The sequence below is a fragment of the Ovis canadensis genome, chromosome 11 (assembly GCF_042477335.2).
Source record: "Ovis canadensis isolate MfBH-ARS-UI-01 breed Bighorn chromosome 11, ARS-UI_OviCan_v2, whole genome shotgun sequence".
NCBI classification, from domain to species: Eukaryota; Metazoa; Chordata; class Mammalia; order Artiodactyla; family Bovidae; genus Ovis; species Ovis canadensis.
In genome coordinates, this window is record NC_091255.1 from 56,079,569 (window position 1) to 56,105,297 (window position 25,729).

General features: G+C 38.2%; 1 protein-coding gene across 5 annotated transcripts in view; it reads left to right on the top strand.

Moving 5' to 3' along the window:
- The window catches only part of TANC2 (tetratricopeptide repeat, ankyrin repeat and coiled-coil containing 2), a 366,596-nt gene that overhangs the window by 278,340 nt on the left and 62,527 nt on the right, over positions 1 to 25,729 (top strand). For all 5 annotated transcript variants that reach the window (XM_069541695.1, XM_069541696.1, XM_069541692.1 and 2 more), the window contains 2 exons: positions 1,138 to 1,271; positions 15,910 to 16,141. In XM_069541695.1, the coding sequence (XP_069397796.1) occupies positions 1,138 to 1,271; positions 15,910 to 16,141 (366 nt within the window). The remainder of the gene's footprint in view (positions 1 to 1,137; positions 1,272 to 15,909; positions 16,142 to 25,729) is intronic.

The following is a 25,729-nucleotide window of genomic DNA, read 5'->3' on the forward strand; positions in this document are numbered from 1 at the left end:
ACACCTCCCCTCCTACAGTGTATCCAGAACTCTAGGCAACAGCCAGTTGGGTGGAAGAGGTCTCGATTCAGTCCTCCTGGTAGGGACTCACATGAAAACCATTTTCCCTGTTCCTCCTCCTCTTTAGCAGCTGTTGACCATCCAGTAACAGCCTACTTATTTTGTGCCCCTTGTTAAAATATTGTCCATATTCACAAATATAGTCCATGATTTCTAGTAGTAGTTAGCGTGCATGTGTGAAGTCGCTCAGTCGTGTCCGACTCTTTGCGACCCCATGGACTGTAGCCTGCCAGGCTCCTCTACCCATGGGATTCTCCAGGCAAGAATACTGGAGTGAGTTGCCATTTCCTTCTCCAGGGGCTCTTCCCACCCCAGGGATCAAACCCTGGTCTCCTGCATTGCAGGCAGACGCTTTATCCTCTGAGCCACCAGGGAAGCCCAGTAGTAGTTAAGATACTACCTAAATAACATGAACAAATGGAAATTTTTAAAAACAGCTTTATTAAGCTACAATTCACCTAACCCTGTAATTCACCCATTTAAATGGTTCAATTCAGTGCATTTTAGTGTATTCACTGAGTTGTAAAGCAGTCACCATAATCTTAGAATGTTTTCATTCCCCCCTAAAAGAAATCCTATGCCCGTTAGCAGTCCGTCTTCATTTCCCTGCTAAGTCCCTATCTCCACCCTTAGGCAACCATGAATCTGCTTTTTTGTCTCCTGTGAATTTTCCTGTTCTTGGCATTTCAAATAAATAGAATCATACACTATATGACCTTTTGCAACTGGCTTCTTTGAGTGAGTGTAACACTTCCAAGGGTTATCCATGTTGTTTTGCATGTATTGGTATTTTATTTCTTTTTATTGTCAAGTAATGTTCCCTTGTGGGGCTGTACCACATTTTATCAGTTCATCAGTTGATGGATGTTTGGATTGTTTCCACTTTGGAGCTGATGTGAATCTTGCTTCTTTGAGCATTTGTGTACAAGTTTTTTCATGGACATACATTTTAAATTCTCTTGGGTACATACCTAAGAGTAGAATTGTGGGATTGTGCAACACATTGAATTTAGCCAGTCTTCAACCAGTTCAGAGTTTTATGATGATCTGATGCAAAATCTCATCTTTTTAATCCAGATGTGGATGCCAACAGAGAGCTGCCACTCACACAGCCACCGTCAGCCCACTCTTCCATCACCAGTGGAAGCTGCCCAGGAACTCCAGAAATGCGCAGGCGGCAAGAGGAGGCCATGCGGAGACTAGCCTCACAGGTACGAGAGGATCCCCAGGGTGTGGGCGCGCTAGTGCCATCTTAACATCAACAGAACAATGGCAGGGAGACCCCAGCAAAGCAGGGTATATATAGGTATACCATGAAAATATAGAGAAAACTTTCTCTTTCTTTGCTGTTCCTAGAAAATACTTTGTTATTTTGGAATCAAAAACTTATTGTTGGAAGGACCCTTAGGAATAACCAAAGTCCCATAACGAATAGATAAGAAAGTGGAGACTCAAAGTTATATGATTTACCCAAGATCACAGTATAAGTAATCAATATAGTTTTTAACTTTTCATTCCTAGCTCATAACTTCCTGCTGTACTGCACTATCCATGAATTTTTTATATTTTACATTGTAATTTTCTTTATTATTATCAAAGCAATATACACACATAGTTCAGGAAATCAAATACTGTTCAAAGACTTGTAATAAAAACCAGGAATTCTTTTCTCCTCCCCAAGCTACGCTCTCCCCAAAGGCAAACACTTTCAATGTTTAGAGATATTTCTCTGATCCATACCTCCATCTCTGTAAATAATATTTATGGCCTGCCATAACTGTTTTGATCAGTTCTGTACATTATCCATTGCTGCTTATTATGGATGATGAGAATTTTAGCTCTTTCACCTTCTTTGCTCTGTCCACCATGTCACTACAGTTATATCGTGATTTTTGTCTGAATCTGTGTGATATTATTTTCAGTATTAATACTGTGGCAATACGATTCACTGTAGAACCAAGAATAACATTTTCTTCTTGAGCAGTTTTGTTTTTCCTGGGTTATGAAATGCCTCATTTTAAAATTTGCTTCTTTTTCTTCAGAACAATGATTGTCGTTCCATAACTCTTAATGCTTTGTAAAATGGCTCTCAGTACAACTTTCCACGTCAGTTATATTCCCACACACACACACTCTAAAAGCCCCAGAGTTCTGCATCGAACTAACCTGGACCTTGGATGCTGTCAAGGCTCACCAGCTAGTTGTTATCCTGGAAGTTCTGTTGCTGTGTTTGATCCCATGTCATCATCTTTCTGGATTATATTCCTTTCTTTGATGGAGTACATCCTCTGGTAGCTTCCCAAGAAAAAATGCCAAGGAGGTAGTTTTCTGAGATATAATGTTCATAAAAGTGTCTTTATTCCATTCTCATACATTACCATTTGTTTGATATCATAAAACTGGAGCTTAAAAATTATTCTCCCTCAGAATTTTAAAGGCATTCACTTTTTTTTTTTAATTTTTTAAGTTAATTTATATTGGAGCATAATTGCTTTAGAATGTTGTGTTAGCTTCTACTGCACATAGCTAGGATCAGCCATACATATACATATATCTGCTCCCTTTTGGAAGATATCCATCTTGAACTTCCAATATTACTATTTAAGTAATACGGTTTTCTTGTTCTAGTTGCTAAGTCATATCTGACTCTTTGTGATCCCGTGGACTGCAGCACGCCAGGCGTCCCTGCCCTTCACTATTTCCCGGAGTTTACTCAAACTCATGTCCGCTGAGTTGGTGAAGCTATCTAACATCTCATCCTCTAGTTCCATCCCAATATAGTACTATTCTTATTCCTGATTCTTAACTTTTTCTTCCCTCCAGAAGCTTTTAGAATCTTCTCTATCACCACTCTTACTAGATCTTTTTTTTTTTTTCATATTCTATTGGTGCCTGGAGAAGGCAATGGCACCCCACTCCAGTACTCTTGCCTGGAAAATCCCATGGGTGGAGGAGCCTGGTAGGCTGCAGTCCATGGGGTCGCTAAGAGTCGGACACGACTGAGCGACTTCCCTTTCCCTTTTCACTTTCATGCATTGGAGAAGGAAATGGCAACCCACTCCAGTGTTCTTGCCTGGAGAATCCCAGGGACGAGGGAGCCTGGGGGGCTGTGGTCTGTAGGATCGCACAGAGTCGGACACGACTGAAGCGACTTAGCAGCAGCAGCAGCAGAACCCTGGGTATATTCTTTGATTCAGAGAAATGCTTTTGTATTATTTATTGATAATTTCCTCACCACCACTTCCTCTGTTATCTCCTACAACTCCTTTTAATCAAAAATTAATTTCCTATGTTAATACTCTTCTTTACTTCCCTGTTTCCTATACTTTCATTTTCCTATTTTGTTTTATGATCCATTTTAAAGAGATTTCCTCCACATCACCTTGCAATACTTTCACACACACACACAAAAATTGGCTATCATAGTTTTAATTTCCAATAGGTCCTTTTTTCCCCCAGTTGTTCCACTCTTTTTTATAGCATACTGTTTTTGTGTTATGGATGCAGTATGTTCTCTTATCTCTTCCTTAATAGTTAGGTAATGAAAACCTGGTGGAAGCTTGTGTATGCGGAGAGCTTCCCTATAGAGAATTAAGATGACCTGTCAACTTTTACTGGAAAACCCCAAAGTCAATGTCCATAAGTTTTTTTCTTGCACTGTTCATCTTATCTAGCAGGGAATCCACCAGTCTTCTGGAGGGTGTATATCCTGGTTGCCAGCATTCTGAAGCTAGTGAGAGAAAGTGAAGTCTCATCACTTAGACTGCAGACTTTTACATAAGCCCCTTGTTTCAGTCGTGCACCTGCTCCTTACCTACCCTGTGTCTGGTGTCCCTAAGCCTAGATTCTCTTACTTAGTTTTCTTGAGTGAATATAATCCTCTTTCCTGTGGGTTTTGGGGAAGGTAGTCACCCAGCTGGGCAAGATGGGAGGGATATCTGGGGATCAACTGCTCCTTCCCTAAATGTCAAATAATGTCTGTGTTTTCAACTTCCTTCCTCACCCCTCTTTTCCACAGTATCTGGTGCTTATAATTCCTGTGCTTTTCTGAGGTTTGACAGATGATTCGGCCTTATATCCTCAGCTAGCACTTGCTTCACCTTCTTCTGTTAAGCCACTTAATCCTGCATTCATATTCCATCTTTGTGTATTATAATCAGATTAGATATTTCTCATCAACAGAGTTTATGTTTCTTTTTTTCCCCCCAAATCACTCTGTGATAATCTTTTCTTTATTTTGTGACAATTATTTATTTATTTGGCCGCATGGTGGGATCTTAGTTCCCTAAGCAGGGATTGAACCTGTTCCCCTCCCCCACCCCTGCAGTGGAGGCACAGAGCCTTAACCACTGGACTGCCAGGGAAGTCTCCACATTTCTGTTTCTTATTCTTCTTATTTTGGAGGAATGCCGTCTCCAGTGTTTGAAGAAGTCTCTTGTCATGGTTAATCAGTAGTGGCGAACAGGAAGGCATCTTCACTGTCATAAGCTTCTAATTTCTTCATAGAAATCCTGTCCAGGTGTGAGCCAGAAATGGCATGTTTCCCCCAACTACAGTTTCAGTTGTCCCCACTTAGTGGTACACACCCATTTATAAATGGGCTACTGAAAACAGTTTGAGACTTCCCTCATTCCACTGCTAACTCAGTGCAACTTTAAAAGACATCTTTGTTTTTTCTTTGTGTAAGCTGACTCCAGCCTCTACTTTAGAAAAATCAGAATAAATGTCATCTAGAAATACACAAATGCTGAAGAGCTTTCATCATCACAGTCATTTATTTATTCATTTGGAATAGATGTTTGGAACACCTGTAACACAAGATTGAAGCTAAAGCAGTGAACAAGACAGACACAGTCCCTGTTATTATGTAGCCTACGTTTTTGTGGTGGGAGAAGGCCAATAAACAAACAAATACATGGTATATCAGATGGTGATGAGTGCTAGACAGAAAGTCTTCACATGTTGTCACTTCTTAATCTCTCATCAGGAGAAAAACCTGGCTGTCTACCCATTAAGACTCTGCGCTTCCACTGCCAGGAACACAAGTTCAGTATCTGATCGGGGAAATAAGATCCCACATGCCTTGTGGTGCAGTCAAAAAGTTAGAAGAGAGAGAAAGAAAGAAATCCCAGGATTCCATATGTTCAATATTTGGAAAATGCTATTTATTTTTAGTAGGAAATTAGTAACTATACTTACTTGAAAACTGATCATGTTTTAAATTCCATGGTTGTACCTTCCTTAAGCACAAGATAAATCAATCTCTTTTGTACCTAGAAATGGGATATTTTTATGGGGTTGCACAGAGTTGGACATGATTGATGCAACTTAGCAGCAGCAGCAGCAGCAAACCTTCTATAAGAAATAACTCCTTAAAGTTGATGTTTGATTCAATGTTTTGAAGATGTTAAATGTTAGAAGTGAGATATACTAGTTGTTATTTATACTTAAGTAATATATTTAAAGTTTCATGCTTATTTCTTCCTTAAGCAAAATATAAATACCTCTGTTTATATGCAGAGATGGAATATCTTAAAATTTACACTGAACATTGTGAAACAAATGGCCCCTTAGATTAAAATTGAATGTTATCCCAGTAATTGTGCCACATGTCCCAGTTCAAACACAGGTTTGTGCTATAGAAGCATAGAGCAGAAGCCAGCAACCTTGCTTCTCATCTGTAACAAATGATGAGATCTTTTCAAATCAGTTAGTATTTTGATAATGCAAGCTACTGTATGAAAATTAAAAGTACCCTTGAAAAACTTCTTGATTTAAAAAAAAAAAAAGAAAAACTTCTTGATTTGATAGAGTTCTTAGTGTCGGTTCTTGTGTATCATTCATTATCATTGATATTTCATAGTATTCTTGAGGCTTCTTATGCTTCTTCATAATTGAGAACATTGAGTTTTTGTCACAACTTTAGAGCAGTTTTATTTATTGAAGAAACACTTTTCACTTGAAGTGACAGGTTTTGCTAGGTCTAGGTCTCTTAATGTATTTCCAGTTAATATTATGTATTTCTTCTGAAGTACAGTTGAGGTGTGTGGAGATCTTGTTCAGAGCCTTTCCTGGATGTGTAACTTTAGAACAACCATCACTTTTCCAGGGTTTCATTCTGTTATCTGAGTGGTCAGACATGTAGAATTCTCCAGACAGAGAGACTAACTTCTATTTACTGTGGGCATAATGCACATTGAGCTTAGTACTTTTTACATTATATTTGTTATTTCACTTCTTCATTCTTACCTTGAACCTCTGAGGTGGTCATTATCATCCCCATTTTACAGATGAGGACACTGTGCTTCAGTGATAGTTTATTAGTAAATAGCAGAGCTCAGATACAGAGTCAGTGTTCACCGCAATAAAGTAAGTCGTCTTCCCATTTAACAGATACAGAAACTCACCTCATACTGAGGTTATGTAACTCACCAAAATAACTAGAACATGACTTGAAACCACGATTTAAACTGAAGCAGGCAGGCTCCAGAGTCCAGGCTTTTAACCACTGTACCGCTCTCCAGTGCAACAGGAAGGATTTTTGTTTAGTGTTCTTTTGGAAAAATCTGTCAATAATTGAAAATGGCTTCAAAGCAAGAAACTTACAATGAAGGAGCACCTTCCAGAAATTTCGCTGACCTCAAATTCTTCTTCAAAAAGTTTTCTTTTTCAAAAGTGACTAGAAGCTCTTGTCACATTAGGTAAGTTGTCACTGGCTTAATCCTTAAACTAAGAAGCTAATACCTCTTAAATAAGCTAATTAGAGAAACTAGCTAATTTTAAGACGTGTCACAGAGACTCAAAAAGCAGAGGATTTTTCCCCCCTAAGGAAATCTATATAAGAAAAAAAACTGAAATGTCATCCTTGCCAAGAGACTAGTTCTGTACTAAATCAGAATGATGTCAAATGATCATGGTTCCTGAGCTAGTTGCTGCTAGTGTTAAAGGTATCAGCCAAGGAAGTGATCATGTCAGCAGTTCAGAAATGCATGTTGAGCATAATAAGAGACTTATACCGCGCATACACACACATACTCATAGGGAGAGAGGAAAACAAAAAATAACAACAGTGAAGTATGAGATTTGGAAAAAGAAAAAAAGTATGAGATTTGGTTTGGGTTCCAGTTGGCTATTTCGAAAAGATTTACATTTTAGGAGAAATGTGATCCAAACTAAACAGCAAATAACCTATAAATGATGTTTTATAAAATGTGTCTAGGGTTTTTTTTTTCCCTCTAAAAATTAACACCAAAATTTTATAGTGAGACTCAGATGCATCTACACTCAGGATACTGAATGTGGAAACAACCTTATTTATTCATTTCTCCGGGGGTTTTTCGTTGTTGTTGATTTTGCTTTTTAACCTTGTCTCTTCCACTAGATGGGTCAGTATTTAAATTATTGCTCACCACTCTGTCACCAGCTCCTAACACAACGCCTAGCACAGAAGTATGTGTTAAATGAGTGAATAAATTGTAATCTGTTCTCTGCACTGAACTCTGAGGAATCTTTCTAAAACATATTTCTGTTCTTGCTACTTAAAATCTGTCAGTGGCTCCTCCTTGCCCTTGAATGGAATCCAAACTCCCTTCTTGAAACATGACTATTATCGTAAAGGACCTTTACATGCATGGGTACTAAGTTGTTTCAGTTGTATTGGTGCGCAACCCCATGGTCTGTAGCAGGCCAGACTCCTCTGTCCATGGGATTCTCCAGGCAAGAATACTAGAGTGGGTTGCCATGGCCTCTCCAGGAGATCTTCCTGACCCAGGGATTGAACCCAAGTCTCCTCTGTCTCCTGCGTTGGCAGGCAGGTTCTTTACCCCTAGCACCACCTGGAAAGCCCAGAGGGCCTTTACATTTTTTATCTAGCCCAGGGTTTCTCAGCCTCAACACCATTGACATTTTGGGCCAGATAACTCTTGGTCTGTGGGCTGTCCTGTTTAGTGTACTATGCTCAGGAGTATCCTGGGCCTCTGCCCACTGTCTAGTGGTGTCCCTCCACCCGCAGTTGTGTTGACCAAAACTGTCTCCAGATGTCACCAGATGTCCCCCGGGGAGCAGAGCCACCCCAGATGAAAGCCTCTGCTCTATCTATCTGCTCATATCTCCTGCCTTCCCCACTCACTCGCATTCTAGCCACACTGGAGGTGTAAAGCTATGTCTTTCCTGAGGGGCTTCACACGTGCTATCTTCCTTTGCCTGGGACACACCTGCCCCAATCCGCTTCTCATCATCCTTTAGATTCCAGCTTAAGTTTCACCTCTAAGGAGGCTTTTCTGGCTCTCCTTAGTTCCTTAGATGGCCCCAGCTTGTGTTACACCTGCATCTTGTATTTCATCCTGCATTTTTCATCCTCATATTCCAATTGAGATTTTTTCCAGTTGAGATCCACTGAAAAGGACAAAACATTGTTTTTGTGGTATTCTTGCCAAAAAAAAAAAAAAAAAAAAAACGCATCTCATCATGCATTTTCCCCAGTTCTATCGAGATTAACTGACATAGAATATTGTATCAGTTAAAGATGTATGGCATAATGATTTGATATGTGTATAAGTTTAGTTAATAACCATCACCTCACATAGTTACAGAATTTTTTGTGTCATAAGAACTTTTAAAATCTACTCTCTTCAGTCATTTTCAACTATATAATGTAGGACTGTAAACTGTAGTCACCAGGTAGTACATTATGGTAATAATAATAATGTTGCAGATGGATACTGAAATTACCAGGTGACAATTTGGGGAGGAACGGTATTTGCACTAACTCAAAGTAACTCCTCTAAGATATTTAACTATAAAGGATAAGACAGTAGCTTTATAGTAAAGAAACTTGGCAGAAACCTTTACCTTAGCCAAGCAATCAAGGTCAGCACCACCAGTATCAGGACATGTCACATCATGAACCCTGTGACATGATCCACTGAAAAAGACAAAACATTGTTTTTATGGTATTCTTGCCAAAAAAAAAAATCTCAATTGGAATATGAGGAAAACATGAGAGGAACTCACATTGACTGATACTCAACAAAGTAATGGATCAGTACTCTTCAAAAGTGTCAAGGTCGTGAAAGACAAAGACTGAGGCGTTCTTACAGACTGCAAGAGTCTAAGGAGAAATAACAACTGGATAGAATGCTGGATCCGAAAAAGGTCATGAGCAGAAAACTGACAAAATTTGAATACTGCCTCTAGTTCATAGTGTTGTGCCAGTGTTATTTCCTGGTTCCAATAATTATGCTATGATTATGTAAGATGTTAAGGGAAGCTGGGTAAGGAATATACGGAAACACATCTTTTTGCAACATTTAAGTCTAAAATTAGTTCAAAATAAAAAGTTTAAAAAAAAAATCCTACTGCAAAAAAAAGAGCTCCAAGCTGGAAAATTACTGAGGCCAAACCCAAGTCTTGAGCTATTCCTAGCTGCCAGTCCCAGGATGCGAATTACAGCCATAGTTGAGGGAGAAAGGGCAAAGAAAATGTTTTTACCCTGAGCCACAAGATCACTAGACACAGGAAAAGCCAAACGGAAGTAGTGGAAGGGATGTGCCGAGTAGGAAATCAACCAGGTGGTAGTGAGAGAGTTCAAGAAAGAGTGATGAGAAATAAAAAATAAAAATATGAGAGTGTGAAGGAAGGTCAGTGGCAACATCAGAGTTTAAGTAATGCTGGGACCTCCCTGGTGGTCCCATGGTTAAGAGCCTGCACTTCCACTGCAGGGGACACAGATTCAATCCATAGTCAGAATCCCCCATCCTGCATGCCATGTGGCATGACCCCCCCAAAAATTTTAAGTGATGCCAATGACAGCTGATGTGAGAGTTGGACCATAAAAAAGGCTGAGCCCAAAGAATTGATGCTTTTAATTGTGGTGCTGGAGAAGACTTAAAGAGTCTCTTGGACAGAAAGAAGATCAAATCAGTCAATCCTAAGGGAAATCAACTCTGAATACTCCTTGGAAGGACTGATGCTGAAGCTGAAGCTTCCAGTACTTTGGCCAACTGATGTGAAGAACTGACTCATCAGAAAAGACCCTGATGCTGGGGAAGATTGAAGGCAGGAGTAGAAGAGGGCAGCAGAGGATGAGATGGTTGGATAGCATCACCATGTCCATCAAGTTGGTGATGCCGTCCAGCCATCTCATTCTCTGTCGTCCCCTTCTCCTCCTGCCCTCAATCTTTCCCAGCATCAGGGTCGTTTCTGATGAGTCAGTTGTTCACATCAGGTGGCCAAAGTATTGGAGCTTCAGCTTCAGCATCAGTCCTTCCAATGAATATTCAGGATTGATTTCCTTTAGGGCTGACTGGTTTGATCTCCTTGCAGTCCAAAGGACTCTCAAGAGTCTTCTCCAACACTCCAGCTCAAAAAGCATCAATTCTTGGCACTCAGCTCTCTTTATGGTCCAACTCTCACATCCATACATGACTGCTGGAAAAACCATAGCTTTGACCAGATGGACCTTTGTTGGCAAAGTAATGTCTCTGTTTCTTCATGTGCTGTCTAAGTTGGTCATAGCTTTTCTTCCAAGGAATAAGCATCTTTTAATTTCATGGCTGCAGTCACCATCTGCAGTGATTTTGGAGCTCAACAAAATAAAGTCTGTCACTGTTTCTATTGTTTCCCCATCTATTTATCATGAAGTGATGGGACTGGATGCCATGATCATAGTTTTCTGAATGTTGAGTTTTAAGCCAACTTTTTCCCTCTCCTCTTTTACTTTCATCAAGAGGCTCTTTAATTCCTCCTCACTTTCTGCCATAAGGGTGATGTCATCTGAAGTTATTGATATTTCTCCCAACAATCTTGATTCCAGCTTGTGCTTCATCCATCCTGGCATTTTGCACAATGTATTGGGCATATAAGTTAAATAAGCAGGGTGACAATATACAACTTTGACATACTCCATTCCCAATTTGGAACCAGTCCGATTTTCTGTGTCCAGTTCTAACTGTTGCTTCTTGACCTGCATACAGATTTCTCAGGAGGCAGGTAAGGTGGTCTGATATTGCAGTATTATTATTCCAGTAATACCAGACCAACTGAATATAGGCTGTGGTCACTTCCTCAGAGGTGTAGGGAGTGATCTGTTACCCTTCACTGAACAGTAGCACAGTGAGAGACTGAAGGTGAAAACTATCTGTTTCCTATTTGTGTATGCGGGAAAAGTTGTTGTAATATCAACAGATAATTTGGGAGAGATACCAAGTGTTTTTGACAGATTATATGTACATTTACTTACCGTGTAGCTGCCTGGAAATATCTAGTAAGTGACCTATTTTGAGTCAAAGTACAGATTTCATGAAGATGTTGAATGGTCTTTCTGCCTGAAGTCTGCAGAGGAGTTAAGATTTTATATTTGGAATGCCTAAAAATTTTTAAATTCAAAGAAACAAAGGCAGCCCCAGAAGGGGCAACTTTCTCAGTGATCTCTGTTATGTGAAACTTCAGATAGCCAAGAGTGTAGATGATTTTTAATGAAACCATGGCAAGAACCCTCTTCCTAAATTTTAAACTTTTTATCTTCAAACTCGTATCTCATTACTTTAGGTAGAGGGTAAGTTATAGCTGATTCGCTCAGCTGTGCTTTGCCTTGACATAGGAAATCAATTGAGATAAAATATAATGAAAGTTCATATTGATTCAGAGATTTGCTGTTTTCTTTTTATAAAGTGGAGATTTGTGTCCATGTGGATAGAACCACTGACTTTCACTGTTCATTGAGAGGACAGACTAATTGCTGTCAAGCTTTCTCTTTGGATTCCTTACATTGTGTTTAAGATCAGTAATAAAGCAGTGATCAATCTGTCTACAGAAGAGAGTGGAGATTTCTAAGTACACCTCCTCATTTCCATTTCCACACTATGCCAGACATCATTGCTTCGCTTATAAGCAATTCCTGTCCTCAGCTTTCCAGGTGTAGTAACATTTCCTGTGTTGTTCATTTTTTTAAATGTTAATGAAAAAGATTTCAGATATTTTTTAAAAAGTGATATTGCCAGTATTTGTTAAAGAGCTAGGATGACCATACCTACAGGTTAGGAGTCATTTCAAAGCAGAACACTTTCCTTTTTTTTTTTTTTTTCACTCTATTTTACTTTACAATACTGTATTGGTTTTGCCATAAATCAGCATGCATCTGCCACAGGTGTACATGAGTTCCCAATTCTGAACCCCCCTCCCTCTTCCCTCCCCATAACATCTCTCTGGGTCTTCCCAGTGCACCAGCCCCAAGCATCCTGTATTCTGCATTGAACCTAGACTGGCAATTTCATTTTTTATATGATATTATACATGTTTCAATGCCGTTCTCACAAATCATCTCACCCTCTCCCTGTCCCACAGAGTCCAGAAGTCTGTTCTGTACATCTGTGTCTCTTTTGCTGTCTCGCATACAGGGTTATTGTTACCATCTTTCTAAATTCCATATATATGTGTTAGTATGCTGTATTGGTGTTTTTCTTTCTGGCTTACTTCACTCTGTATAATCGGCTCCAGTTTCATCCACGTCATTAGAACTGATTCAAATGTATTCTTTTTAATGGCTGAGTAATACTCCATTGTGTATATGTACCACAGCTTTCTTGTCCATTCATCTGTTGATGGACATCTAGGTTGCTTCCGTGTCCTGGCTATTATAAACAATGCTGCGATGAACATTGGGGTACACGTGTCTCTTTCAATTCTGGTTTCCTCAGTGTGTATGCCCAGCAGCAGGATTGCTGGGTCATAAAGCAGTTCTATTTCCAGGTTTTTAAGGAATCTCCACACTGTCCTCCATAGTGGCTGTACTAGTTTGCATTTCCACCAACAGTGTAGGAGGGTTCCCTTTTCTCCACACCCTCTCCAGCATTTATTGCTTGTAGACTTTTGGATCGCAGCCATTCTGACTGGCATGAAATGGTACCTCATTGTGGTTTTGATTTGCATTTCTCTGATAATGAGTGATGTTGAGCATCTTTTCATGTGTTTGTTAGTCATCTGTATGTCTTCTTTGGAGAAATGTCTATTTAGTTTTTTGGCCCATTTTTTGATTGGGTCATTTATTTTTCTGGAATTGAGCTGCAGGAGTTGCTTGTATATTTTTGAGATTAGTTGTTTGTCAGTTGCTTCATTTGTTATTATTTTCTCCCATTCCAAAGGCTGTCTTTTCACCTTGCTTATGGTTTCCTTTGTTGTGCAAAAGCTTTTAATTTTAATTAGATCCCATTTGTTTATTTTTGCTTTTATTTCCAGTATTCTGGGAGGTGGGTCATAAAGGATCCTGCTGTGATTTATGTCGGAGAGTGTTTTGCCTATGTTCTCCTCTAGGAATTTTATAGTTTCTGGTCTTACGTTTAGATCTTTAATCCATTTTGAGTTTATTTTTGTGTATGGTGTTAGAAAGTATTCTAGTTTCATTCTTTTACAAGTGGTTGACCAGTTTTCCTAGCACCACTTGTTGAAGAGATTGTCTTTAATCCATTGTATATTCTTGCCTCCTTTGTTGAAGATAAGGTGTCCATAGGTGTGTGGATTTATCTCTGGGCTTTCTACTTTGTTCCATTGATCTATATTTCTGTCTTTATGCCAGTAACATACTGTCTTGATGACTGTGGCTTTGGAGTCAGGCAGGTTGATTCCTCCAGTTCCATTCTTCTTTCTCAAGATTGCTTTGGCTATTCGAGGTTTTTTGTATTTCCATACAAATTGTGAAATTATTTGTTCTAGCTCTGTGAAAAATACTGCTGGTAGTTTGATAGGGATTGCATTGAATCTGTAGATTGCTTTGGGTAGTATACTCATTTTCACTATATCGATTCTTCTGATCCATGAACATGGTATATTTCTCCATCTATTAGTGTCCTCTTTGATTTCTTTCACCAGTGTTTTATAGTTTTCTATATATAGGTCTTTAGTTTCTTTAGTTAGATGTATTCCTAAGTATTTTATTCTTTTCATTGCAATGGTGAATGGAATTGTTTCCTTAATTTCTTTTTCTACTTTCTCATTATTAGTGTATAGGAATGCAAGGGATTTCTGTGTGTTGATTTTATATCCTGCAACTTTACTATATTCATTGATTAGCTCTAGTAATTTTCTGGTGGAGTCTTTAGGGTTTTCTGTGTAGAGGATCATGTCATCTGCAAACACTGAGAGTTTTACTTCTTCTTTTCCAATTTGGATTCCTTTAATTTCTTTTTCTGTTCTGATTGCTGTGGCCAAAACTTCCAGAACTATGTTGAATAGTAGCGGTGAAAGCGGGCACCCTTGTCTTAGAAAAGTACAACTTTCCAAAACTGAACCAGGAAGAAATAGAAAATCTTAACAGACCTATCACAAGCACGGAAATTGAAACTGTAATCAGAAATCTTCCAGCAAACAAAAGCCCAGGTCCAGACAGCTTCACAGCTGAATTCTACCAAAAATTTAGAGAAGAGCTAACACCTATCCTACTCAAACTCTTCCAGAAAATTGCAGAGGAAGGTAAACTTGCAGACTCATCCTCTGAGGCCACCATCACCCTAATACCAAAACCTGACAAAGATGCCACAAAAAAGAAAACTACAGGCCAATATCACTGATGAACATAGATGCAAAAATCCTTAACAAAATTCTAGCAATCAGAATCCAACAACACATTAAAAAGATCATACACCATGACCAAGTGGGCTTTATCCCAGGGATGCAAGGATTCTTCAGTATCTACAAATCAATGTAATTCACCACATTAACAAATTGAAAAATAAAAGCCATATGATTATCTCAAATAACAGCAGAACACTTTCATGGATGATTCTATTCTGTGAGAGCTGGGGTCCCAGTAGTATATCTGTGCATGCTCCTAGGGCAAATTTCAAATGCCTGAGGCACAAAGGCAGTAGCTGAAAAGAAAAAAGTGTACAGAACCTTGATGATGACCATGATAATGATGGGGAGGAAGAGGAGAAGAAGACATGGCTGGTGGCGGTGGCATCAGCTAACATGACTGTGCATTTACTGTGTTTTGAGCAGCATGTCAAGTGTGGGCTGTACATTCAGAGTAAATCTCCCCTGCAGTTTCTACATAGGCCCATCACTTTTGTAGGTAGTACTGAGCCAACAGAGTGGTCTAGATTAAAAGAACAACCAGAAGATACAAAGCAAACACTGTGCAAATTTAAACAAATAAAAAAACAGAGCTTAAAATTGCAAGTTCCAGCCAGACTGGCTAGACCCTAGATGATATTAAGATGCATGGATTTTCTGAGTTCTTTGAATTTAACACGTGCATCTGACAAAAATCTCACTCCTTCTTCCTATTATCTAATTCTGATCCTCTCTGTCTCTGGGAGCTTAGAAAACTATTTAATGATAATTCTTAAGTCTACGTTATTTTATTTTCTATAATACTGATTACAACACAATTATAATTTTTTAAATATGCCTTATAAGCATATGTTTGTTGAGTCTAACATATGGTATTTCTCTGGTTATTTTATTCCTGATGCTTTGTTACAGTATCAGATTGTTTCATGTACTACTTCATGCTGAATAAATATTAGAGAGATTAATCTTTATTCTCAGGCCTGCTTCCTATTTTAATCTAGAGGAAAAGCTCAGTTTGTATTTATGTTTTAATTATGAATTATGGTACCATGCACATACAAGAGAAATATTGGGTCAAATTTGTTATCTTAGATAAATCAGGGCAGTTTCCAAGTTAACAGCTTTTTTTCCAGTTTAAGAAGTTGAGTGGGGTGACAGAAGATAGCGTTAGAGAATAGCCATACAGTAACCATGACCAGCTTAGTGGCTAAACACACACGCACAACCATGACTGCTGCTCTTGCTGCTGACCAACCTGTCTGCATGCTCATCATTCTTTCTTAGGTGGTTGCCTATCACTATTGCCAAGCAGATAACGCCTACACCTGCCTGGTGCCTGAGTTCGTCCACAACGTTGCTGCGCTGCTCTGCCGCTCCCCTCAGCTGGCAGCCTATCGGGAGCAGCTTCTCCGGGAGCCTCACCTCCAGAGCATGCTGAGTCTTCGGTCCTGTGTTCAAGACCCCATGGCCTCCTTCCGGAGGGGAGTGCTGGAGCCCCTGGAAAATCTCCACAAAGGTACAAATGAGGTGCAGAGCAGGTGGAAGGTGGAGGCTCTGGAGCCCAAGTTCACCTGGGGGCATGTTATAGAAATGATTAGTTTTATCATACTGCCAAAACTTAAATGTTCCTACAGGGTACAGTTAACAAATAAAAGGGTTTACTCAGGGGGAAAAAAAAAATAAGAAATTCCTCCAGGAATTGGTACTTCCTTCTTGCTGCGTAAAAATTCTCATTCTCATTTCCAAATATAATGCATTCTTCTTGAACTAAAGAGAGTTGAGCTTCCAGTCTTTTCTGTGGAGTTCAAATAGATCACTAAAGCCATGGCTTCCTCTCCATGCCATGGAATTTCTATTGCCTTTTTTTATTACTCCACAGTCAGGTAAAATGAAAGGGTTACATAACTACTTGTATGCAAAAAAAATTACTTAATCATCCACTAAAAGGTATTAAGATATTTTTAAGAATTGGGGGGAAGTGATCGTGTCCATCAGAGAAGGCAGTGGCACCCCACTCCAGTACTCTTGCCTGGAAAATCCCATGGACGGAGGAGCCTGGTAGGCTGCAGTCCATGGGGTCGCTAAGAGTCGGACACAACTGAGCGACTTCACTTTCACTTTTCGCTTTCATGCATCGGAGAAGGAAATGACAACCCACTCCAGTATTCTTGCCTGGAGAATCCCAGGGACGGGGGAGCCTGCCGGGCTGCCGTCTGTGAGTTGGACACGACTGAAGCGACTTAGCAGCAGTAGCAGCAACAGATCATGTCCATACCTTTTCTTTGTTTTAACTCTGCAACTCTGGTGATACTGTTTTTCAGTTGTGTCCAACTCTTCGCAGCCCCATAGATTGCAGCATGCCACGCTTCCCTATCCCTCACTATCTCCCGGAGTTTGCTCGAACTCATGTCCATTGATTTGGTGATACCATCTCATTCTCTGTCACCCCCTTCTCCTGCCCTCAGTCTTTCCCAGAATCAGGGTCTTTTCCAATGAGTCAGCTCTCTGGTGTTGGCCGAGGCCTAAGTGTAACCACCTCATTCTTCACCTCTGCCCCTTCCCCAGCATGTTCTGTCCATGCTGGGAGCCGAAGAAAAGGACCTGAGTAAGCATGAGATGCCTGAGCAATCCTGTTAATCCCTGAGAGAGTTACATACTTTCCTTGAACATTTCTCAGGTACTCGTATAAGAATTTGCATTCTCCTGACCACTGTCTCATTATGTCGACTTCCATGCTCATCACCATGTATCAGTTTTTCTTCTCGACTCCGATAACCTCTGTCTATAGCTCTGCTACCTACCAATCAGCTTTCCCACACCCTAGACATTTTTAACATTGAGATTTCACCACAAATATTTAACATGTTTTTTGTCCATTCAGTCAACCTTTCAGTTCAGTTCAGTTCAGTTCAGTCGCGTCCGACTCTTTGCGACCCCATGAATCGCAGCACACCAGGCCTCCTTATGCCAAAGTCAACCTTTAAATCCCATTAATTGTGCCTTCTTGATGTTTCTCACATCTCGAAATCATTTCTGCCACTGTCACCCTAAAGGCTGCTCAGCTGCCTGTGACATCACATATGTGTTGCTGCCCTTCCTGGTCTTTGGACTTCTGGTCTAGTGCTGTTTTCACATCATAACACATTTGGAAAATTATTCAAATGTATATAGCACACAAGGATAAAAAATCAAGACTCCTCATGGCTGGACATCACTGGCTCTGAGGGTACAGCTGCATGGAGCTCCTGATGCCCGGAGGGCTGAAGGAATTCGTGTTTAGGTGCATCTCTAACCCATTCATGGCATTCCTGGCGGGTAATATCTGCCCCAGTCTCTACAATCTTCTAGACTTTACGTACTGCTTCCAGATAAAGCTTTATAAAACAGTGCTCTGGTCACTGAATTTCCCTGTTCAGAAACCTCCAATGACTCCCTGTTACCTCACTGAATTAACTTCCAGCTCCTTAGTCTGTCATTTAAGGTATTTAATGGCCTGGATCCAACCTACTTTCTAGCCTTATGATCCACTTTTACCCTTATGAACCCTGTGTTTACATATAAACCAAAATATTCACAAATCTCTAAATACTTCCTTACATTTTCCTGCCTCCATACATCTGCTCATTGATTCCATTTCATGATATGCCTTCTCCTCACATCTCAGAATCCTACCCATCTTTCATGGACCACCTTAAATACCACCTTATTCATGAAATACCTGCTGATCCACCTACTTCCTCCAATAAGTTACAGTGTCCTTCCAAATTGACATTCAGTTCAGTTCAGTCGCTCAGTCATGTCCGACTCTTTGCAACCCCATGAATCGCAGCACACCAGGCCTCCCTGTCCATCACCAACTCCTGGAGTCCACTCAGACTCACGTCCATCAAGTCAGTGATGCCATCCAGCCATCTCATCCTCTGTCTTCTCCTTCTCCTCTTGCCCCGAATCCCTCCCAGCATCAGAGTCTTTTCCAGTGAGTCAACTCTTCGCATGGGGTAGCCAAAGTACTGGAGTTTCAACTTCAGCATCATTCCTTCCAAAGGAATCCCAGGGGTGATCTCCTTCAGAATGGACTGGTTGGATCTCCTTGCAGTCCAAGGGACTCTCGAGTCTTCTCCAGCACCACAGTTAAAAAGCATCAATACTTCGGTGCTCAGCCTTCTTCACAGTCCAACTCTCACATCCATACATGACCACTGGAAAAACCATAGCCTTGACTAGATGGACCTTAGTCGGCAAAGTAATATCTATGCTTTTGAATATACTATCTAGGTTGATCATAACTTTTCTTCCAAGGAGTAAGTGTCTTTTAATTTCATGGCTGTAGTCACAATCTGCAGTGATTTTGGAGCCCAAAAATATAAAGTCTGACACTGTTTCTACTGTTTCCCCATCTATTTCCCATGAAGTGATGGGACTGGATGCCATGATCTTCGTTTTCTGAATGTTGAGCTTTAAGCCAACTTTTTCACTCTCCACTTTCACTTTCAGCAAGAGGCTTTTTAGTTCCTCTTCACTAGGGTTTTTTAAATATCTTACTTATGGTATTTCATATATTACTGCATGTTTAATAGAACTTCAGTTTTTGTTACTAACATTTATTGCACTTTTATTATATGTCAGATATACTTTGTGCTTTATAGGAATTAGTTATATCTATACTTATTCCTTTGTCTGACTTATATGCTGTTGAGGCTAAGAACTTATTCAGCTTTTATCCTTCATGGTGATTCCCTCAACCATGAACGTAGCAGGCATTTCAGGACATAAAGTTTGAACAAATAAGTGAAGATAGAAATTGCTCCCATATAGGGTACCTTGAGGGAAGGTCAGTGATACAGGATCTACATCTGAGTGCTAATTTAAGGGAAAGATTCAAATACTTGCAGGCTCAGCTCTAGATTCTCAACCATAGTTCATGTGTTTTATAATTTTGCTACTAAATATATTTGTTGCTCATTTAGGTCTCCAAAACCAGCTTTAGATATCCCCATTAATAAATGTTCTCTGAGTGAATTTAATTATTCTATCAAATTACCATGTTGTTACCCTGAAAACAAATTCACCATCATGAGCAACAGCTGGAAACACAATTTGTAAAATAAATGAAATACTGAAAATTATTTTATTAATCCCAAAGAGACTGGAAAGAAAAAAACAGAATATATATATATATATTTTTAAAGTATGGAACAAGCAAAATGAAAGACTTATATCAACTGTATCAGTAATTACATTAAATTTAAATGGACCAAATAATTCTGTTAAAAGGCAGAAACCATCACACTGAATTATAAAAGCAAGACCCAGTAATATGCCATGTGCAGAAAAGTTTATATAAAGACACAGATTCAAAGTGAAAGAGTAGAAAAATATGTACCCTATAAACATGGAGCATAAAAAAGCTGGAGTGAGTATATTCATGTGAGGAGGAGTGGACTTCAAGACAAGGAGTATGACCAGAGGGGCATTTCATAAACATAAAAGGACCAGTTCATCAAAAGATAAAATAATCCTAAATGTGCATGAACCTAATAGTGAAGTTTCAAAATACGTGAATCAAAAACTAAACTAGAACTAAAGAGCTAAATAGACAAATAATTATAGTTGGAGATTTTAACTTCTCTGTCTCAATAACTGTTAGAACAAATAGACAGAAAATTAGTAAGTATATAGAAGATTTTAACAACACTGTCAACCAATTTGACCCAGTTGGCATTTGTAGAACACTGTCAATAACTGCATAATACGCATTATTTTCAAGGGCACAAGGATTGTATCTGGGCCATAAGATAAGTCTGAATTCAAAAAACTAAAACCTTACAGAAAATGTTCTCTGAGATAATGGAATTTAATTAGAAATCAATACACAGAAAATCCCCAGATATTTAGGAATTTAGCAGTGCAGTTCTAAACAACCCACGAGACAAGGAAGAAACCACAAAGGAAATTATAAAAACTTCAAACTGAATAGTAAAAAATCAATGATTAAGTTTATGAGTTAGTAAACTAGAAAAAAATGAGGAAAATAAACCCAGAGTAAGCAGAAAGAATTAATAAAAAAGCAAGAGCTGCAACCTGTGGAATAGAAAAAAAAAATTTAATATTTTTTAAAATTATAATTTATAGCAATAAATTCAACAACTTAAATTGGGCAAATTCTATAAAAAACACAACTTACACAAAAGTGACTCAAAAGGAAAGAAAAAAATCTGAATAACTCTTATCTGTTTAATTTGTAGCTCTTACCTATTTAAGTTCAAATGAAAATAAACCTCTAAAAAGAAAACTCCGGGCTCAAATGGTTTTATTAATGAGTTGTATCCAGCATTTAAAGAAGAAATAGTATAAATCTTGCATAAATGTTTTCATAAAATAAAGGAGAAGAGAACATTTCTCAGTTCATTTTATTAGACAAGCATACTGCTGAAACCAACATTTGGTAAAGACCATACAAGAAAAGAAAATTACAGTCAAGAATTCCTCATGACCATAATAGCAAAATCCTGGGAAAAACAAAATAGCAAATTGATTAGTTCTATTTGATCAGGAATACAATGTTTAACATTTGAAAGTTAATTAGTGTGACTCATCATACTAGCAGAATAAATGAGAAAATCTATGTCTTTATGTAAACATATATTTATAATCTCAATAAATGCAGAAAAAAATAATTACAATTAATAGTAAAAATGGTCTGCAAACTAGGAATAGAAGAAAACTTAGTCTCATAAAGGACAACTCCAAAACATATACAATGAAATATTAAATACATTTCCCCTTTTATCAGGAGCTTGATGACTTACTTTTGACATTCTTCAGTGGTCCAAGGTAGTGCAGTTAAGAAAACAAACAAGCAAACAGGATTAAGATTGGAAAGGAAGAAGTAAAACTTGCTTTATTTGCTGATGTGCTTGTTTACTGGAACACTATACAGAATCTACGAAAGAAAAGAAAAGCCTACTAGAATTAGTAAATGTAGAGCTACCTTCGACATGGTCAGTATGTGATATCTATTGTGATGGCATCACGGACCTGATAGACATGGGTTTGAGCAAGCTCCAGGAGTTGGTGATGGAGTTGCAGCCTGCCATGCTGCAGTCTATGGGGTCACAGAAAGTCGGACACAGCTGAGCGACTGAACTGAACTGAATTGTGTTTATATACTAGCAGGAAACACCTGAAAAATTTAAAAAGTAGTGTGGGAGTTTTAAAACATGGCTGCAAATTCTTTGACATTCCTCCCATCCAGAGTTAGAGTGAGTCGCCTTCCCTTGAATCTTAGCAAGCTTGTGACTGCTTCAACCAAGAAAGTATGACAAAACGATGCTGTGTATAGTTGAGGCTAGGTTATAAATGGCCATCCTGTTCCCATCTTGTTTACTGAAACACTTGTTTTTGGGAGACACATTGCCATGTCACTGGTGGCTCAGTGATAAAGAATCCGCTTGCTAATGCAGAAAATACAGGTTCAGTTCCTGGGTCAGGAAGATCCCCTGAAGAAGGAGATGACAACCCACTCTAATATTCTTGCCTGGGAAATCCCATGGACGGAGGATATTGGTGAGCTAATGAGGTCGCGAAAGAGTCAGACACAACTCAGCAACCAAACAACAACAATTGCCATGTGAAAAGACTGACTACTTTGAGTTTATCAAGAAGTACAGACCACATGCAGCAGCTATATTTATGTAAGTTTTCCAGTTGACTGTTCTAGTCAATCAAGTCATTCTGGCCTGGATACCAGACGTGTGGGTTTTTGTTGCAGATGATTCCATTTCCCAGCCATTTGAGTAACAGCTTTTTGATGGAACAGTAGATAACTGGAGCAATACTATTTTCTATAGAACCAAAATGCTTAAGAATAAATTTAACAAAAGATGTGTCAAGAGTTCCACTGTGAGAACTATAAAACATGCAAAGCAAAATTGAAGAAGTTAGTAAATGGAAGAGGTATGCCATGTTTGTAGATTAAAGTTTTTCCCCAAATTGGTCTATAGATTCAACATAATCCCAATCAAAATCCCAGCAGGATTTTTTTTTTTTTTACAACTTTCAGAAATTCAAAGAACCATGAATAGCCAAAACAATCTTAAAAAAAAAAGGATTGGAAGACCAACAGTTATAAGCCAACAGTATCTGGTTTCAAGACTTAATTTAAAGCTATAGAAATCATGACAGGTAGTAATATGTTAGTAAATGTTTAACAATCAGCCCAGGGACAGGGGCATGATTTGACCATAAAAAAACTTAACAATCAGCTCTCATGAGCCAACTTGAGCCAGCTCTAGCACTCCACTGACAGAGTGGTATTCCCACAAGGAGAGATAAACAGATCAATGGAATACAATGGAGAATCTAAAGATAAACCCATAATATGGAGTCAGTTGACCACCTTCAAAGATGCCAAGATAATTTGGAAAAAAGAATTTTTTTGTCATCAAATGATGCTACAACAACTGGATACCAGTATGGGAAAAATTAATCCTTATCTTGCATCATACACAAAAATTAACTTGAGATTTTATCCAAAATATAAAAGCAAAATCTCTAAAGCTAATAGAAAAAAACTTGGAATATCCTCACAACCTTGGGGTAGGTAAAGATTTCTTAGGTCCTAAAAATCATTAATCATGTAAGAAAAAATTAATAAATTGGACTTCATCAAAATTTTAAATGTCTGCTCAAGATACTACTAAGAAAAAGGAAAAGAAAATCACAAAGGGAGAGAAAATAATTCACTCTGTGTGTGCACACTAGTGTGTGTATGCGACATAGTGCTTATATCCATGGTATTTAAAGAATTTCAATAAGTTATTGAAGAAAGGATAAATCAATTCTGAAATGGACAAAAGATTTAGGTGCTTCACAAAAGAAGATATATAAATAGCCTACCAGCACATAAAAATGTGTTTGCTATCATTAGTCATCAGGCAAATACAAATTTAAATCACAATGAGATACCACTTTACATCCACCACAGTGGTAAAATTTTAAAAGCTGAGCATCAAATGTTGTTGAGGTACACAAGTAGAACCCTTACATATCACTGGTGGGAGTTTAAAGTGGTACAACTACTTTGGAAAACTAGTTGACCATTCCTTATAAAGTTAAATATGAATCTGTGTTATGACCAAGCAATTCTAATTCTTATGACCAAACAACTTCAAGCAAAATACATTTCAGGTAAACGTATTTACCCAAAAAGAAATGAAAACATATATCTACAAAAAGACTCATGCAAGAATGTTTATATCAAAGATTATTCATAGTGGTTAAGAACTGAAAACACCCCAAAGATCCTTCAACAAAAGCATACATAAACAAATTGTATATTCATTTGATGCATATAAATGAATTCTTAATATGCTTCTTAGTAATAAAAGGAAAAAATTAATAGTAAACTCAACAATGTAAAAGTGAAAGAAAGTGATATCAAACTCAACAATGTATTGATAGATAAATCTCAAAAACTTTATGTTAATCATAAGAAGCAAGTATAATCAGTGGTGATGTGAATCAGAACAGTGGTGCCTATTGAGCACTGGACCTCTGGGGTAATGGAGATGTTCTATCTTTGCTCAGGATGTTAGTTACAAGGGTATATGTGTTTGTCAAAACTCATCAAATGTGTATAGTTTAGATCTTCACAATGAATTGTATTAATTATATATAAATTTTTATCACAGTAGTTTTTAAAATAGGGAATTTTTTAAGGTAACTGGAGTTTTCTTCCCAGGAAGGTTCAGTAGAAACAGTTTCTATTTAAATTCAGGAGCTACATTTCAACTTATAAATTATTCTTTAAAAAATGAGAGTCAACATTTTTCACATTTCTTTAAGGGTTCTACAAGTGTGGTGACTAAAACACAAACACAGATACATATAAAACAAATGGAAATGTTTCAGAGTTTCTTGATGAACTCTTGCTTTGGCCATCAAGATGAAATGAAAGGTGATACTTGTTTGTTATCACAACTAAAAGGAAGTGCACGTAAAGTGCAGCTTTTTTGAACAGAAAATGTTGTCTTATGTGAGCCTTCTTTTCATTTTTGAGAATCCCTATATAATATACCAGTAATATTAATACAGTAGAATCTCATGCACTAAGATCCAGTTTTGCCTTTGGTTCTAGCTGTGTCCTCTTCTCTTGCAGTCTCTTTAATTCTTGTTTCTCTCAGTTATCTAGAGAGAATCTTAGAACAGGACTACTAAGGAAGACAGTTCCAAGTATTTATTAAGCATATATGTAAGTGAGGGCAGTGGGGCATCCCTGGTGAGTACATATGTACAGAGAATTTAAAACAAGGGTTAACAGGCTTCAGAGACCTTTCCAGGGACTTGTCAGCCAGAACAGTGGCTCCTAAGCATCAGTCCGTTTAAAGTTTTCATTAGTCCATGACAAAATAAGAAAATAGAAACAGCCTAGAATTTGTGTGGATGTAAAACACAGATGTGGTTTTGCATAGACATATATGTAAAAGTTAGATAATATCTCTCTTCTTCTAATGTTAAAATATTTTTTATTCTATGAAATAATGGTAGTAGTTGTACTATACATGTTCTTACATGGCAAATTATGAAGCAGATCCTTCATTGATCCTCAATGTTTCTAAAATTTTCATTGGTAAAATCTTTTAAAAGCTACTGAGTCAGAGTATGTATTTAAATATACAAAGTTTGAAATGAGCAAGCATTCTTGTAAGGCTGGCTGCATTTGAAAGGCAAAGTCAAAAGATCACTAAGGTCTCACTTAAATTTATAATTGACCATTTAACAAAAGAAAACGGAATTTTTTAGGTTTAAGTGAGTCACATTTTTTAAAAAAGAAATGATATATTGCTTACTCCTTGGATGAATATTATAGTCTACTGGGAATTTATGGAAATGAAAATTTAATTTTATTAGCGTTTGAGTTATTTCATTCATTAAAATGTTCAGATGATAATTTAGAGCATGTTCTTGATCTTGATCCTTGAAATGTTTTCCCAAAGAAAATTTCAACAGATGTGTGCATTATCATCAGCCTTTTTCTCCAGTTGATGATCATGGCTTTCCTACGACGGAGCCTGGGTGAAGTTAAAGGGGGTCTGACTGAAGT